Here is a 14,385-nt window from a genome sequence, read left to right as displayed (position 1 = left end):
GGGACACAGCTTAACGGAACTATGTGCGTAACGGGACACTTTTTCGTGCGTGCAGCCGGAGTTCATCGATTTATTAGACGTTGTCACGTCAAAAATAGTTTAATTAAAGTACTAAATTTAAAATCTAATGATTAATTAATTAATAAAAAATAGTTTAGTTAAAGTACTAAATTTAAAAGCTACTTTTGAAAAGCCCGCCTTAACCTATTTAATATAATAGTAGATTCATAGGCCAATCTAGTGGAAGAGAGATAGATGCGGCGCAAAGGTACAATGAGCGTAACGGGATGAGTCATCCTTTTTCGTGCGTGCAGCCGGCGTTCATAGATTTATTAGACGTTGTTACGTCAAAAATTAATATTTGCACTTATAGAAATTATTAACTAATTTGGAACATTTTCTATCATAGTTCCTTGTTTCGCATTACATCTATTTCAAAATGTATTCAAGTTAAAGTGCGGTATGTACTATAACACCATTTTTACTTTTGAGATTATAATATATTAATATGAAACCACACCAAATAGGATGAGTGAATCGCTGGAGTGTACATATATACGTATGCGTAGCACTGTGGCTGTGGCTCACATCGGTTATTGTGCGTCCGTGGTCTTGGGAAGGGTTTATCTTGACAAGGGGCCCGCAATGTGGGGGGAAGAAAGATAACACCTCGTGAATAGTGTGGAGAAGACAGTACGAGAGCGATAACTGACACTTTTTTGTCTCCTCCTTTTGCTCTCTTCGCGGTCACACACACACACACACCCAAATGCAGACGCCAGGCGCGAGCTGAGAACTTGCTGCTCTGATGAACGCTCTTAAGCAATTTTACTAAAGCATTCCAGCCACGCAGGTTGCCAGCGAGAGATGCTTCTCTTCTGCTGGAAACACTATCTCATCTCCAATCGTAGAGCTAATTTAACTCCTGAACGTGCAGAACGAATTATTGTTCTGCATGATAGATTAAAGAACAGAATTTAATACTCTGTGACAATCTCTCTCAGAATTATTGCAGGAAAAGTGGAAATGTTGAAACAATGTGAATGTACTTTTCAAACAACATGATTTTTGGTGCTAAGTTTGTTGAAGCTCAGTAAGGACTCCAGAAAAAGTGACAAGGATGAAATGTTTCCAAAGATGTTACATTTACACAAACATATACTTGGTTATGTTAGTTGGATGATATCAGTTACTAATGAACCAATGGAAACAGGTAAGATTCAATGGAAAAAAAATGTTATTTTTTTCTAGCAGTGCAAAATGTAAACACACTCTGTTAATAGTTACCCAAAATTAATAAGCCCACTTCATTTTAATACTTTATTCAAACATTATACTAAGTTTAAGATAAAAATAATTTCCCAAAAGTGTAACTGTACCACAAAAGCTCGAGCTCGGCTCGAAGTAAAATTCTTAGGCTCGCAGACCTCTAGTTATTTATAGAAAAAATCCTAACCTCTAATCTGTACTAAAACTGAAATTTCTCAAGAAAAATTTTATTGTCTTTGTATACACTTATACCAGAAATGTTCCAAACTACATGTAATAAAGTCAAGGGACTTTTAGTGCAAGCAGAATACATCTCACTTACATTATTTATGTGGATATCATCTGTTAAAAGATTCGGGTTTGGGTTCGAGATTCGGCAAATCCAGTCTAGGATTTGAGTTAGGATTCGGATTCGAGGAAATCAGGATTCGCCCCATCCCTAGGGAAAATGCAAAGAAAAGCTGAAGAAAAGCCGAGAAATTATGAGCATGAGTCAAAAAGAAATGGGAAAATGCAAAGAAGAGATGAAGTAAGACTAAGAACATGTGAAGAAAGACCGAGAAGAGACAATGAGAACATAAGGAGTCATGAAGATGGTACAAGGACAAACTAAGTGCAGTCCTAATGAGATTCAGAAGAACCAAGAGGGAATGAGGAACCAAGAAGAGACGAAGATGAGCCAGGAAGAAATGCTGCGTGAACAATTAGCTGCGAGAAATGGGATATAGAGGAAAAGGGTAGAAACAAGCAATACACTCAAGAGTATCAGGCCCGTCCAAGACAAAGGTCGGCCTGGCTCGGGCAGCTGGCTGAACGACATGCTGTATCTGTGACGCAGAAATGTCACCAGGTAACGAGAGAGGCTACATCTACTGCGAGAGAGGGATATCTGGTGAGGCAGTACAGCCCGCGATGGAGGAAATGCAGGCGCCCTAAACTTCGAGTAGCATGGGGGCACCCAGAAGGAGATGTGTTACCTATTCGGAACGAACAGGTTTAAGGAGGGGGCAATGTTACGAACGCGACAGACCAGACCGCGTTGCCAGGTTTTGAGCTGGCTGGCCGCTCCGCACACTACAGTTACTGTAGAAACACCATAGTTACTGCAGAAGCACAATAACTACCACAATAGTTACTGTTATAAAGGCAATATTTACGCTTTATAGAAAGTAAATATTTAATTTCATGTAATATTTATTTAGTTTCTTTATATTTAGTTTCTTATGTTTATTTGGACTCTCTGATCAACCCAGACTGTAAATTTCTTTCGTTATTGTTTGTGTATGTATTACTCTATGTTTATTTTATTTTAAAATTTGTCAAAGTTAGTATAGCAGTAGTATTTGGAATTAACGATTAATTTAAAGATGAATACGTCAGAAGTTGTTAGTAATTTTATTATCTTTTTTTTTTAAAAACAAATAAAGGAAATTGTTTATTAGTGACGGAAAAATATTCTTTTAGAACGAATGGAGATTTAATCAAAACAACAGCTAAAACGCAACACATTTTTAATTGATATATCATTTAATACATTAATCGAAGATTGGAAAAACCGCTACTGCAAATAGTAGTTGAGTTTGTAAGAGAATAACGATATTTAATCAATGGAAGATTATATTCAAATATCAAGATTTTAAATAATTATTTCTAAGAAGAGAAATCGTAGTTAATCCGTATTCAAGAGACCGCCAAGTTCATTTGATATTCTATGACTACTATGAAGATCGAATACCATTTGTAATATGAAGAAAGAAGAATCCTGTCGAAATGAGAAGTCACAGTTCGAGCCCAGGAAGGATGAGCGTCGCGCAGTCCAGTCCTGTCGCATCCCATATCCGGAAGGACGGAGGTGTTACGGTGCTAGAGGACGGAGGACGGAGGAGCTGCACAACTACCACAGTCCTTGACGTGTTGAACCAAGGAGTCTGCGAGAGATTACATGTCTCGTGGGTATCCTGCATCAAGGTTTGGTTTCTTACCCCATCAACCGAAGACTCACCGTATAGAAGTCCCCGTACTAATTTCAGTTTAAGCAAAACAAACATTGTTTGGACCAATCTAGACTCTGTAATATTATAATGGATATCCTCTGTAAAGAATACATTCTTAACTTGTTCATCTTTAGATTTAGAATCAAATTCCGGAATCGCGATCCCGATCATAATAGTATAACTCAGTACAGATGTAATTTGGTAGTATAATAATGTGTTATTATCTTTTTCTGACAAGTACTGCTTGAACGTACCCAGTGGTCCACGCTCTACAGGACTGATTTTTAGTTAATAATTGATAACTTACTAATTTTACCTTTCATTTCAATGTGTGACTTTAATTGTACGAAATACTTTAAATTACACTTAAATATTTAACTTTTGATAGTGAAAACAACTCACTCAAGTGTTAATAGAATTTTTGAATGCTTGAAGTTGATAGTCATATCAAATTCCATCTGTAGCTTAGAATAAGGTAGTTTAAGGTAATCTTCTTGTTACGTGTTGTTTTATATATGTCAAAGTGTATTGTCACCGTCATAACACACACTACACATGAATATAGACAGTACATTTGGATTTTGTTTACACTATATTCCAAGGTCTAAAGTTACAATATTATTATTTAACGTACTTTTGAAACACGTTACCTTGACTTTTACACTCAAGTATCGTAACACAATTCTTGATACTGGGAGAGTTCGGCTAGAATTGAGGGAATTATTAAATAAATTAGATAATTTCATTTCAGACACTAGCTGACTCCACAGTTTTGCGCCCAACAGTGAAGCTCGAGTAACGGTAAACTTGCAGTTAACACTATGTTGGCAGAAGAAAATAGGACACCATACTTCCTCAGAGGAAATAAGGATAATATCGGTAGCAGATCTGGTTCAGACGTAGCTGACGAAGAGAGGTTAGTGACCGAAGAAATGGAAGCGGGCACTAGTTCAGGAATTCCTAGCGATGTGAATACATCGAATGATGATCAGCCGCGACAGGAGGAAGAGATAGCATCCGCGGTAAAAGAATCTCAAACCGCTACCATAGAGCAATTTTTCAAATTCTTGCAGCACGAGAAAATCAAAGAGAAACAAGAACGCGAATGTGAAAAACAGGAACGCGAACGTGAGAAACAAGAGTGCGAACGGAGAGAACAAGAACAGAGTAATAGGTTAGATAATATTGCCAAAATTTTAAATACTGCTTTGAATAAGATTGCAGCAGAAACCGATCAGATTCGAGCCGAAGTAACACAAACACAACAGCAAATGGAACAAAACTTTTCTGTAGTGGGAACACGATTAGAGACAGTAGAAAATGCCATACCTCGCATACTAGATAACATTAATGAAACTTTACACGAGCATCAAAATAAATGTAAGGAAAATACAGATGTGATAGTCCGAAAGGAACTAGATCAGTTGCAAAATAATCTGGAAGGTAAACTAAATAGGGTAGAACTTAGAATAAGTGATGTGAAAAAGGAAATGAGACAGCACACGAATGAACTACATATTAGCAACAAGGAATCCATTAGTGTAGCTAGTTCTACGGATATTAATCTTGTACAAAACACCTCAAATAGAAATATTTTACCAGTGACCACTGACCCTATTTTAACATTGCACCACCCTGCCAGAAAATGGTTAGATAATGTGCCAACTTATATTGTAAAGAGTACAGAAAATCCTAAAAGATTTTTGAAACAATTTGAAGAGTATTGTAGGGTATTTAATCTTTCGGACGAAGAGAAATTGAAATGTGTTAGTCGTATTTTTGGTGGGAATTACTCCGAGACACCGTCACCAATTTTAGTAGTTTCGAGAATTTATTCTTGCAACAATTTTGGAATACCAGGATTCAAAGTAATCTCAGAATTCAACTACACTCGTAGAAATGTTGAAAACAAGAAATTTCAAAATTTAGAATCCCATTTCAGTTACATGTATGGACGAACCAGGTATTTAGATTGTAATATGGAGTATGAGGAATTCATTGCCATGATATTATCCCATTTACCGTTAAAATATCAGTTGCAATTAACAGGACGTCAGTATAACGGAATAGTTGATTTTAAAGAACAACTGTTAACCTACGATCGACTGGTAAAACTAGATCGCTCACACAAACAAAAAGAATTTAGCGAACGTAAGAACGCGAGTCAGTCGACACCGTTACATCACAATTGGAGAAATAGGAAAGACGGCCAGAACCACGGACATAAACCACCGCAAGTTAATTCGTTACACGTTGAATACTCTAATGATAACTGGAACAATAATAATTATCTAGGTCATCGGCGTTATAACAATTACTGGAACCGACGAAAAAATGTAAATCAAAACGAAAAGACACAATGTAGTCGAGAACCGGAATGACAAGATAGTCTGCATCAGGAAGGGGCAGTTTGGTTTCCATCCAAACAATTACACTCAGAACACGCAGGTAATCAATTTACAGGTTCCGCGAGAACAGCACATAACCCATATAGAGTCGATGCTCAAACTTTTGTACCTTCGCAGAGGGATAATGAGTTTGCGAGTGTAAGCTATAATACGAAACAAGGAGGAAACACACATTACTCTATTCCACTGAGGGAAGAGAGTAATTACACTAAATGGATGCCGAGATAAGCAAATGGAGAAACGGAAGTAATGCAAGGCGAAACGCAGGCGTTTTCGTCACCTCAGAATAACAGAACTTTATAGACAACATGGTTACCAAACCAAAGAAAAGGTTTTGTCGGTAATGTGGAAAACTAAGTAGGAATGACGAAAAACTGCTCCGTACGTCATTCCTTAATGATACAATGAAAGGGGCTAACACTACCTCTAACATTAGCAATACGAGTATAGCGACGTAGTGAATTAATACAATATTATTCAAAGAGAATGAAAGAGAGTTTCTACTTAGCAAACCAGGTGAAAGCACCGAACATTGCAAAGCAGCTTTATGTTATGCACTTTCAGCGAGTGCAGTTAAAACACCCATATTATTAGACAGTGGCGTGGAAATATCGTGTATCAGGGAAGATTGCGTCACTATTATAGAATCTACGGGAGTCAAATTACCACTGATGCCTGTAACCGGTTTAAAAATTTTAGGTGTAACTTCTAAGGCTAGTCCCATTATAAACAGACAGTCCTTATTAGAGATGGAAGGCTTGGGGAATAAAAAACATGTATCTGTATTAATTGTCAAAGGGTTAGCCAAACCTATTATTTTAGGAGTATATTTCCTTACCGCAAGTAAAGTAATACTGGATATCGGCGGAGGGATGGTTACGGCCATGGATGAAATAGAAGTTTCCAACGAAGAGCAGATGAAATTAAATGAAATAAGAAAGGAGAAGGAAGAAATGGTTAAAGCCAAACTAACATTGGCGGCGAGGATTCGTAAGAATCAACAGAAAACCTCGAGAGACATGACTTTTAAATGTGGAGATCTTGTTCTCAAAAGAACAAACCCTGTCAGTCAGTTTTGGAGATTTGTCACAAAGAAATTATTTCTACTTTTCGAAGGACCTTATGTTGTCACGAAAATAATTATAAACAATTGTTATGAAATCTCGGATAGAGTAACTAATCAAGTCATAGGTTGCTACAATATCACCCAGCTCAGGGAATATTACACACCTGTTGTCCCGTAACTTCCTGTAAGTATGTTAATACGTCACAGACGTTTACAATACACTCAATAATTATATGTTTTGTTGTAAATATTAATGTATAGGTTTATAATTTGTTATGTTTATATTATTGTTTAGTGTGTGTGTACATGTAATGCCACAAACTAACTGGTGATTAGGTTTAGACAGAATCGAACATTTGATAGCGGAAAGTGAAAGGACATTTCAAGTAAATTTGTGAGAAATGTCATCATGTCTTTATAAATAAATTGCCATTATGAACATTTCTGAAAGGGGCAAATAACTTTAGATGTATATTGGACAAATTAAATGTTAGGACACTGCTACTTCACCCACTGAGCACAAGCACAATATTATTGTACATACACCCTGAATATTCTGTACTGGGCATATATTGTATAGGGAAAATGAACTTGAATATTTAAAAAAGCAATAAAATGATAGTGTTGGTGTGAAATATTGTTTTTATTATTATGTCCCAAATTAACATCCTAAATGTGGTTGGTCTTTAACTGCAGTGCAATTGAATAAACATAGTTTAGTCCTTGTGCTTCAAAATATAATTTGAAACAGTTTATTTTAATGTTTTTATTAATTGGTACTAGTTGCTTATTAATTTTGTAATAAAATTCAATTAAATAACCTACACCAAAATATATAGCTGTAAATATATTTTGTAAATATAAATACTGTAGTGTTTATGCGGTAATTATGGTGGTTCCTCCTTAATTTGTTTTCATTTCATGTATACATGCGCCATTATCATTTTCAGCCAGGCCGATGGTAAAATATGTGTTTTTTGTACGTTTATTTATTTTCAGTAACACATGGTATAAATAATTTTTATGTGGAAAAGAATATTCAAAGCTTTTTTAAGAAACACTTGTTATTACAGCGAATTCTATAAAATTTTTGGTATAGTGCTTGCATAGAAGTTATAATTTTTATGTTTGTAGTATAGATTAATGTAAACAAAATTATGATTCACTGCACTAAATGACAGTGAATACGTCCAAACAAAACTGAAAGTAATAAATATGGTCAAAATTATGTAAATTCAGCCATCATTGCTAGCAAATTCAAAACTTAATTATCTGCATTGTTAATAGTAATGCAACGGTGGAGAATATAAGCTTCGCATACTGAAGTGCTTAAGTAGTAGCGAACACCTTTGAATCGTTTCCACATCAGTTAATCACAATTGCCACTGAACTGGGTTGTATGAGCTTCACAATTACTAGGTATATAAGCCTAGATTACTCAGGTTAGTATTAGTGATGTTTCTTAAATATTTTATTATATCCCTAGACCAAACAGTTAACTACTAAAATTTTTCGAGCTTTGAAATCGGGCTCATGTCGAGTACTTAAAACTAAACTCGACTCCAAATTTTAAGTAATTGTGCACTTATAGTTCTAATAACAATAATTAATTATTTTCTTAAGGATAATGAAAAACACTGAACAAGTGAGATGTTTGATTTTTCAAATGCCAGTTGTCTGAAACTGAGATAAATATATCATTTCTGCCTCCCACTGCAACTCCACTACCGTGGTAATAATTTGGTGTCACATATCATAGTTTTGTTATAGTATACAATGATTTGTAACACTGAATTCCATATAGAGCACCATAATATACACACACACACACACACACACACACACACAACAAACACACACACACACACACACACACACACAAACACACACAACAAACACACACACACACACACACACACACACACACAAACACACACACACACACACACACAAAAAATTGTTAGTGTGCATTCGTGCGTTAATTATTGTTATTGTTTATTTTATGATTTAAGAGAAAATTAAATTTAAAAAAAAAAATTGTGTATATTCGTGAAAAGATTATGAAAATTCAGAAATAAAATCATTTACAAAGAAATTCACAAGTTATTCACAAGTCAAAAATATTTTATCTCCTAAAGTTTAGGGGTGTTTGGTATTTGTTTTTCGCAAATTCATGAGTAGCGATTTTTCGGGAGTCTCTAAATATGTTATGTAAAGCTGCAAAAGTTTTAGGTAATACCTACAGTTAATGAGTATTAGACAACTTTAAATAATGGTAGTTTATTTTTAAGATAAATTTTAAAAGTACATATACTGAGCCTCTTTTATTTTCCATAAGTCTACTTTTAGTTGAAATGAATATCTCTGTCAGCAAGTGAAAAGAGGGATAAAAAAGGGTTGGAATCTCGGCACAATCTCTTGGCACTTTTGTTTACATTCTGACACTTCCTGCCAGTGTTTTTCTTTCCATATAGGCAGGCTACAGCAAGTTGGTGAAGGAAGGGAGGGGAAGGGCACCTGCAGTTTTCAAAGATTTATGAACCATTCTCTTGTCACATGAAGCTTAAAGTGAAGTTAGAAAGTCCCTGCGATTCTGTTGTATTTTCACCAGGGAAAGCGTTATCTGTTATGTTTTCTCTGGTACTGGTACCAGGATTATGTTTACAGTTCTTGGTGCTGGTTAATTTGCTGAGAACCAGAACTGGTACTGACAAATCACTAACTTTTATAACTGAAAACAAATATATTTTTGCTTAATACCATAATAACTGCTCAAACATACACTTAACAAATAAAATGGTATATAATTTTAAATTGGTGGAGGTGGTTACAATACTTTAAGGAAATGACAGCTTCATGACAGTTCCATCATTCACTGTTGTGCAAGTTAAAGGAATTTGTCCATTGCTAATTGCACTAAATAAATGTGAATGAATATCCCATGAGTGGCAGTTCATTCAGTAGGGAAACTGTTATAATATTAATTAAGATTAGTTTCTATGTTTAAAGTGTTGTTATTAATTGGTGACTGCAGTGATTGTGTGTTGTTCCAGATGAGTTCAAGGGCCACTGCCTACTAGAGGCCGTGCGGCAGGCTGACCCCGCCAAGGTGAAGAAGTACTTGTCTCCAGACGTTGTGAATTTCAAACACCCATACACCGGGGATACTCCTCTGGTACGATCGTTAGCGTTTACTCCAGTCAACTACACTAAACTTTATCAATTAGGGCTTCTTAAACAGGGTGTTGAATACATGAACGCTTCATTTATAAACAAAAATAAGGCTGTCCACCACTATATAATCAAAGATATGAATATGCAAGATGTATCACTTTCATGTTGCTACATTAGTGTCAAATATTGTTGCTATCAATTGATGCTTTAGTAAAAAATAATGTACACTTGAGCCTTCATTTTTTTTATCCCAAAGATTATTTGTTGTTTTAAAAATCTATGACATACCATGGCCACTATGGGTCTTCCATTATTATAAGTTATAATGTAAATTTGCAGAATAAATTTAATTTAATTTTGTTGCAAATTATAATTTTGGATATATGATTATTCCCCATAGACAAAATTATGATTCTTTTCAATGCTAATTTTTTTAAAGAGAAAGTGTGATGGTATACCTATTTACTGTCAGTTTGTCTGTGGTGAGTTTAAAAGAATGGAAGAATTGAATAAAATAAAGTGTATTCAACATTTTGTTTATATGTTGATGTGGCTCCGGGACTGAATATATTCATCATGTATTGTTATTAAATGAAGAAACAATTATAGCTAGAATATTGAAAGTTTGGTGCAGGTTTCCAAAGTTAAAATTTGAATCAGAAAATGTTTGTCTGCATACTTTACCCAGAGGTTGAGAGTAGTGATTGTGCTGTTTTCGAAAGAGCTATGCCGCAGTTAAATAAAATAAAGCAATAATTATTACAGTGTAATGATTACAGATATTACAGTGGAATAATCACAGTAGCACAATGTGGTCACGAAAAGAGAAGTTTATAGTTTTTATGATGCATTAGTGATTTAACATAACTAAGAAAAATGAGTAAGGGAGGTCAATCACCATATATCTTGTGGGACAAATCAAACAGTTTCAGTATTCAATAGGGGGAAGAGAACTCTAAGGAATGTAGTGACAGGTCGAATGAACCAAATAGTATAGACAACAGGACAATGAGGTACAATCATGGGGAATTACCAGGTATTACACCGATGGAGCGGCGGAGGCCTGTACCGGAAAAATTCACAGGTGATTACACCACTTGTTAAGATCGCTGGAATTGGAGGTAATAAACCTGTGGATTTGAATGCATATATCAAGTTGGTATTAATGAAGCTGGAAGTGCAGGGCAGAGATATACAAGCACTGAGTACACAGATGGAAGTGCAAAGGAATGGTATACAGATGTTGTTTAAAACATTAGCTATCAAGTTGGAAAAACAGCAAGACCATATACAGATGCAGTTTTAAACATTAGGTACTAAGTTCGAAACACTGAATGATAGGTTGAAGGAGAACGAAACTCGGATCACAACATTGGTCAAACACAAGTTTCGTGAGCAGAGTGTAGAGTTAGCGAAAGTGCAGGATAAAATACGAACTTAAGACCGTCATGCAATTGTGACAGGTAAGAAATGAGGTTTGTGAAGTTGGTAAAGCGTGTAACGGGAATAACGAGATAATTCGGCAAGATTTAAATCAAGGTCCACTGAGGATAACTACTCAGATGAACGAGATATTGACCAAGGTGAACACGATTGAAGTTAACCTAGTCCAAGCTCAAAGTGCGAGACCATGGCTAGTGAGGTTATCAAGGAAATGGTACGAGAAATTAGGGAAGAAGTAGCTGAAATGGGTGATGATAACAGGGAAAGACAACAGGTTCTTCAGGAACGCATCATGTCCGTTGACAGGAGGGTAAGTGAGTTGGAGAGAAACATTCAGGCACTCAACTTACAAGATGTGTCACGAACAGATGGCGAGAACGTGACAAGTAATTTTTCAGCACCGAAGGTGACTACTCACCATAACGTAACCTCACACGTACCAACAATGGATCCTGTCACCTTGATTCATCACCCGGCCAGACATTGTGTAACGTTGCAAGAACCCTGCCCTCCTAGCTAAATATTTTTCTTTTAAACTATTTTTATGTATGTAAATATTTCTTAAAAAGTCTTTCTAATGATTTTTTACTTTTTTTATGTATTTAAGAGTTGATATTTCACTTGCTGTATGCTTTAAGAATGTATCTTGTATTCTAACATACATTTTAAATCATTACTATTTTTTTATGTAATTATGTATTCACAAGCCGCTGTATTAGATTTTTGCCTGTTTTGGCCTACTTTTTCAGGTTTTTATATTTAAGTAGTTGAATTTTGTCAAGTAATTTGTATTATGATTGCTGTTTTTAATTTTCATTAATGTGTTGCAATATAATTCTAGAACAAGGGACTGTGTCTGGGATGATGTATTAGAGAGAGTCATAAGAGGCCTGTAAGTGCGAGTGAGAAAGAAACAGTGATTCCCCGCCAACCGTGATATAAGCTGGGATTCACCACTGGTCGTGGGAACTGTATGATAACTGCTGTCTCACGGTGTGGGAGAGAGAAGGAAAATGTAAAGTCCCTAGCTCTATGGATAGAAAACTGTTTTCAATGTGTGTTCTGTTTTCCTATTGGCTTGTGATTGGTAGTGTGAATAAAGCGTGCGTGTGATTGGTCGGTGAGGTCATATGACTTCTCCTCCCTGCGTGGAGGAAGCTGTGGCTTGAGTTCACCAGTCGTCGGTCGATCGCTGCCAGGCGAGGGCGCGTTCGGCGGCTCGCGGTTTTTCGCTAGGTGCAGCCGTGTTTGAGGCCGCCCAGATTTAGGGTATTTCCAGTAAAAGGTTACTGAAGAACTTAATCTACGTTGTTTTTATTTAATTTTCATCGCCCGAGCTGCGAGCATTTTTTGACAGGCGAATATATGTGTTGAATGAGTGAGTAAAACATTGAAAGTGATTGGATGCGTTTGTTTTGTCTTTCGGACAATAAAACACGAATTAAAAAGTAAGAAAATCTTTTTATTTCAAATAACGAATTGTAACATTTGGACTGAGGCGATGCCCATTTTTTCTGCATTTTCACATGAAAATCCATTCAGATTCTTAAAGAGGTTTGATAAATATGCAAACATTTTTAACCTCACTGAGCAAGACAAACTCAGATGTCTCGGATCTTGTTTAAAAAAACACCATGCATTTTATTTGTGGGAAGTAGTACAAGCCACCATCACTTACTTTGCTTCATGCCAGTGTACGTTCATACAGCAATACTGGAACATAAAAATCCAAGGGTATTTTGAGGGCATAAATTTATACAGAACATTACGAACCACGAAAGAACAAATCTCTGGAATCTCATTTAAGAGCCATGTTTGAAAAGACTAGCTACTTATATTTACAAATGGGTGATGACGAATTTGAGGTGATGATTTTGTCGCAACTACCAATTTGTTACCAGTCGCACTTGTTGGGAAGAAACTACAATAGCATCACAGAATTTAGAGAACAACTCCTCTCCTTTGATTGTTTAGAGCTGATGAGCATTTCAGGAGTCTGGTGAACATACAATCAGCCACTCTACAATAACCAGCCCAGAAACCAGCATCTTACCAGACAGGTAACCACCGACAGCAAGGGCCTAAGACTGCCAACATCAACGCCTATAGATGGAAATGGCAAGAAGAAGGGAGGTTTTATGGAAAAAAATCAGACAGGAGACCAGTAGTACAATCAATATCACCCAAAACACACTAATATGTAGTTGACCACATAGAAAATCAAAGGCATCATGGTGGGGTAAGCGGCGACTGGATGAGGAGAGCAATTCCGACAAACAAGGAAGAAGAAATGTTGCACAACATAGGTTTCAACAACAGGGAGACTTGACCACCTTCGAAAGGCCACCCAGATCTTCTTCTTTGGATGATTGTCAACCACCCCAAATGAATCTCTCTAGTAATGGTACCTGGCTGCAACACAGTTCAACCTTTACTACTAGCAACAACCCCACCTCATGGCTTAATTAAGCATCATCATCCTCAGAAAACCCAGAAGGGTATTTCACGTCAGGAGCTCTGAACCCTTCTGCTCCGACATATTCATCAAGAAGTCAAGGAACCCAAGGGGATGCTCAACTAGTCAGCCAGACCAGGAGCTCGACCCAAATTTTAAACTATACAGGATCGGTGAAGCGACGTCCATATTCACTGAGTTACCCAGTGGAGCAGCAAAGCAAGATCTGAGGCGTTGCCACCAATTGTCTTTTCAAAGTGTGACAAGAATGCAGGAGAGTGGAATAAATAGACTTTTACTCATGAAGACATTGAATAATTCATGCGTGCAAAGTTTACAGCAACAGCAGAAGTAAGGAGAAAACGAAAGCCTCCTTCACACACAAAAAATTTCCAGTTGTAATTTAGCACTGAGGCGTACTTCACCAACCAGCAAACTATGGGAGAAGGTGACGAAGAAGCTGTTACGAAGGCCCTTTTAGAGTGAGTAAGGTGATAAACCATAATTGCTATGCATTGGAGTCGGTGAACGATCACGAGTTAATGGGTCATAATTAAAGCTTGAAAAAAATATTTG

The 14,385-nt window shown here is 36.4% G+C and overlaps 1 protein-coding gene across 1 annotated transcript in view; it reads left to right on the top strand.

Annotated features, from left to right (window-relative positions):
* LOC134527505 (poly [ADP-ribose] polymerase tankyrase-like) overlaps nucleotides 1–14,385 on the top strand; it is a 269,207-nt gene that overhangs the window by 51,959 nt on the left and 202,863 nt on the right. The window contains exon 5 of the mRNA XM_063360229.1: nucleotides 9,791–9,912. Coding sequence (XP_063216299.1) covers nucleotides 9,791–9,912 — 122 coding nt within the window. The remainder of the gene's footprint in view (nucleotides 1–9,790; nucleotides 9,913–14,385) is intronic.

Source organism: Bacillus rossius, chromosome 1, assembly GCF_032445375.1.
Source record: "Bacillus rossius redtenbacheri isolate Brsri chromosome 1, Brsri_v3, whole genome shotgun sequence".
Lineage (NCBI taxonomy): Eukaryota > Metazoa > Arthropoda > Insecta > Phasmatodea > Bacillidae > Bacillus > Bacillus rossius.
This window is presented reverse-complemented; position numbering and strand designations above follow the sequence as displayed.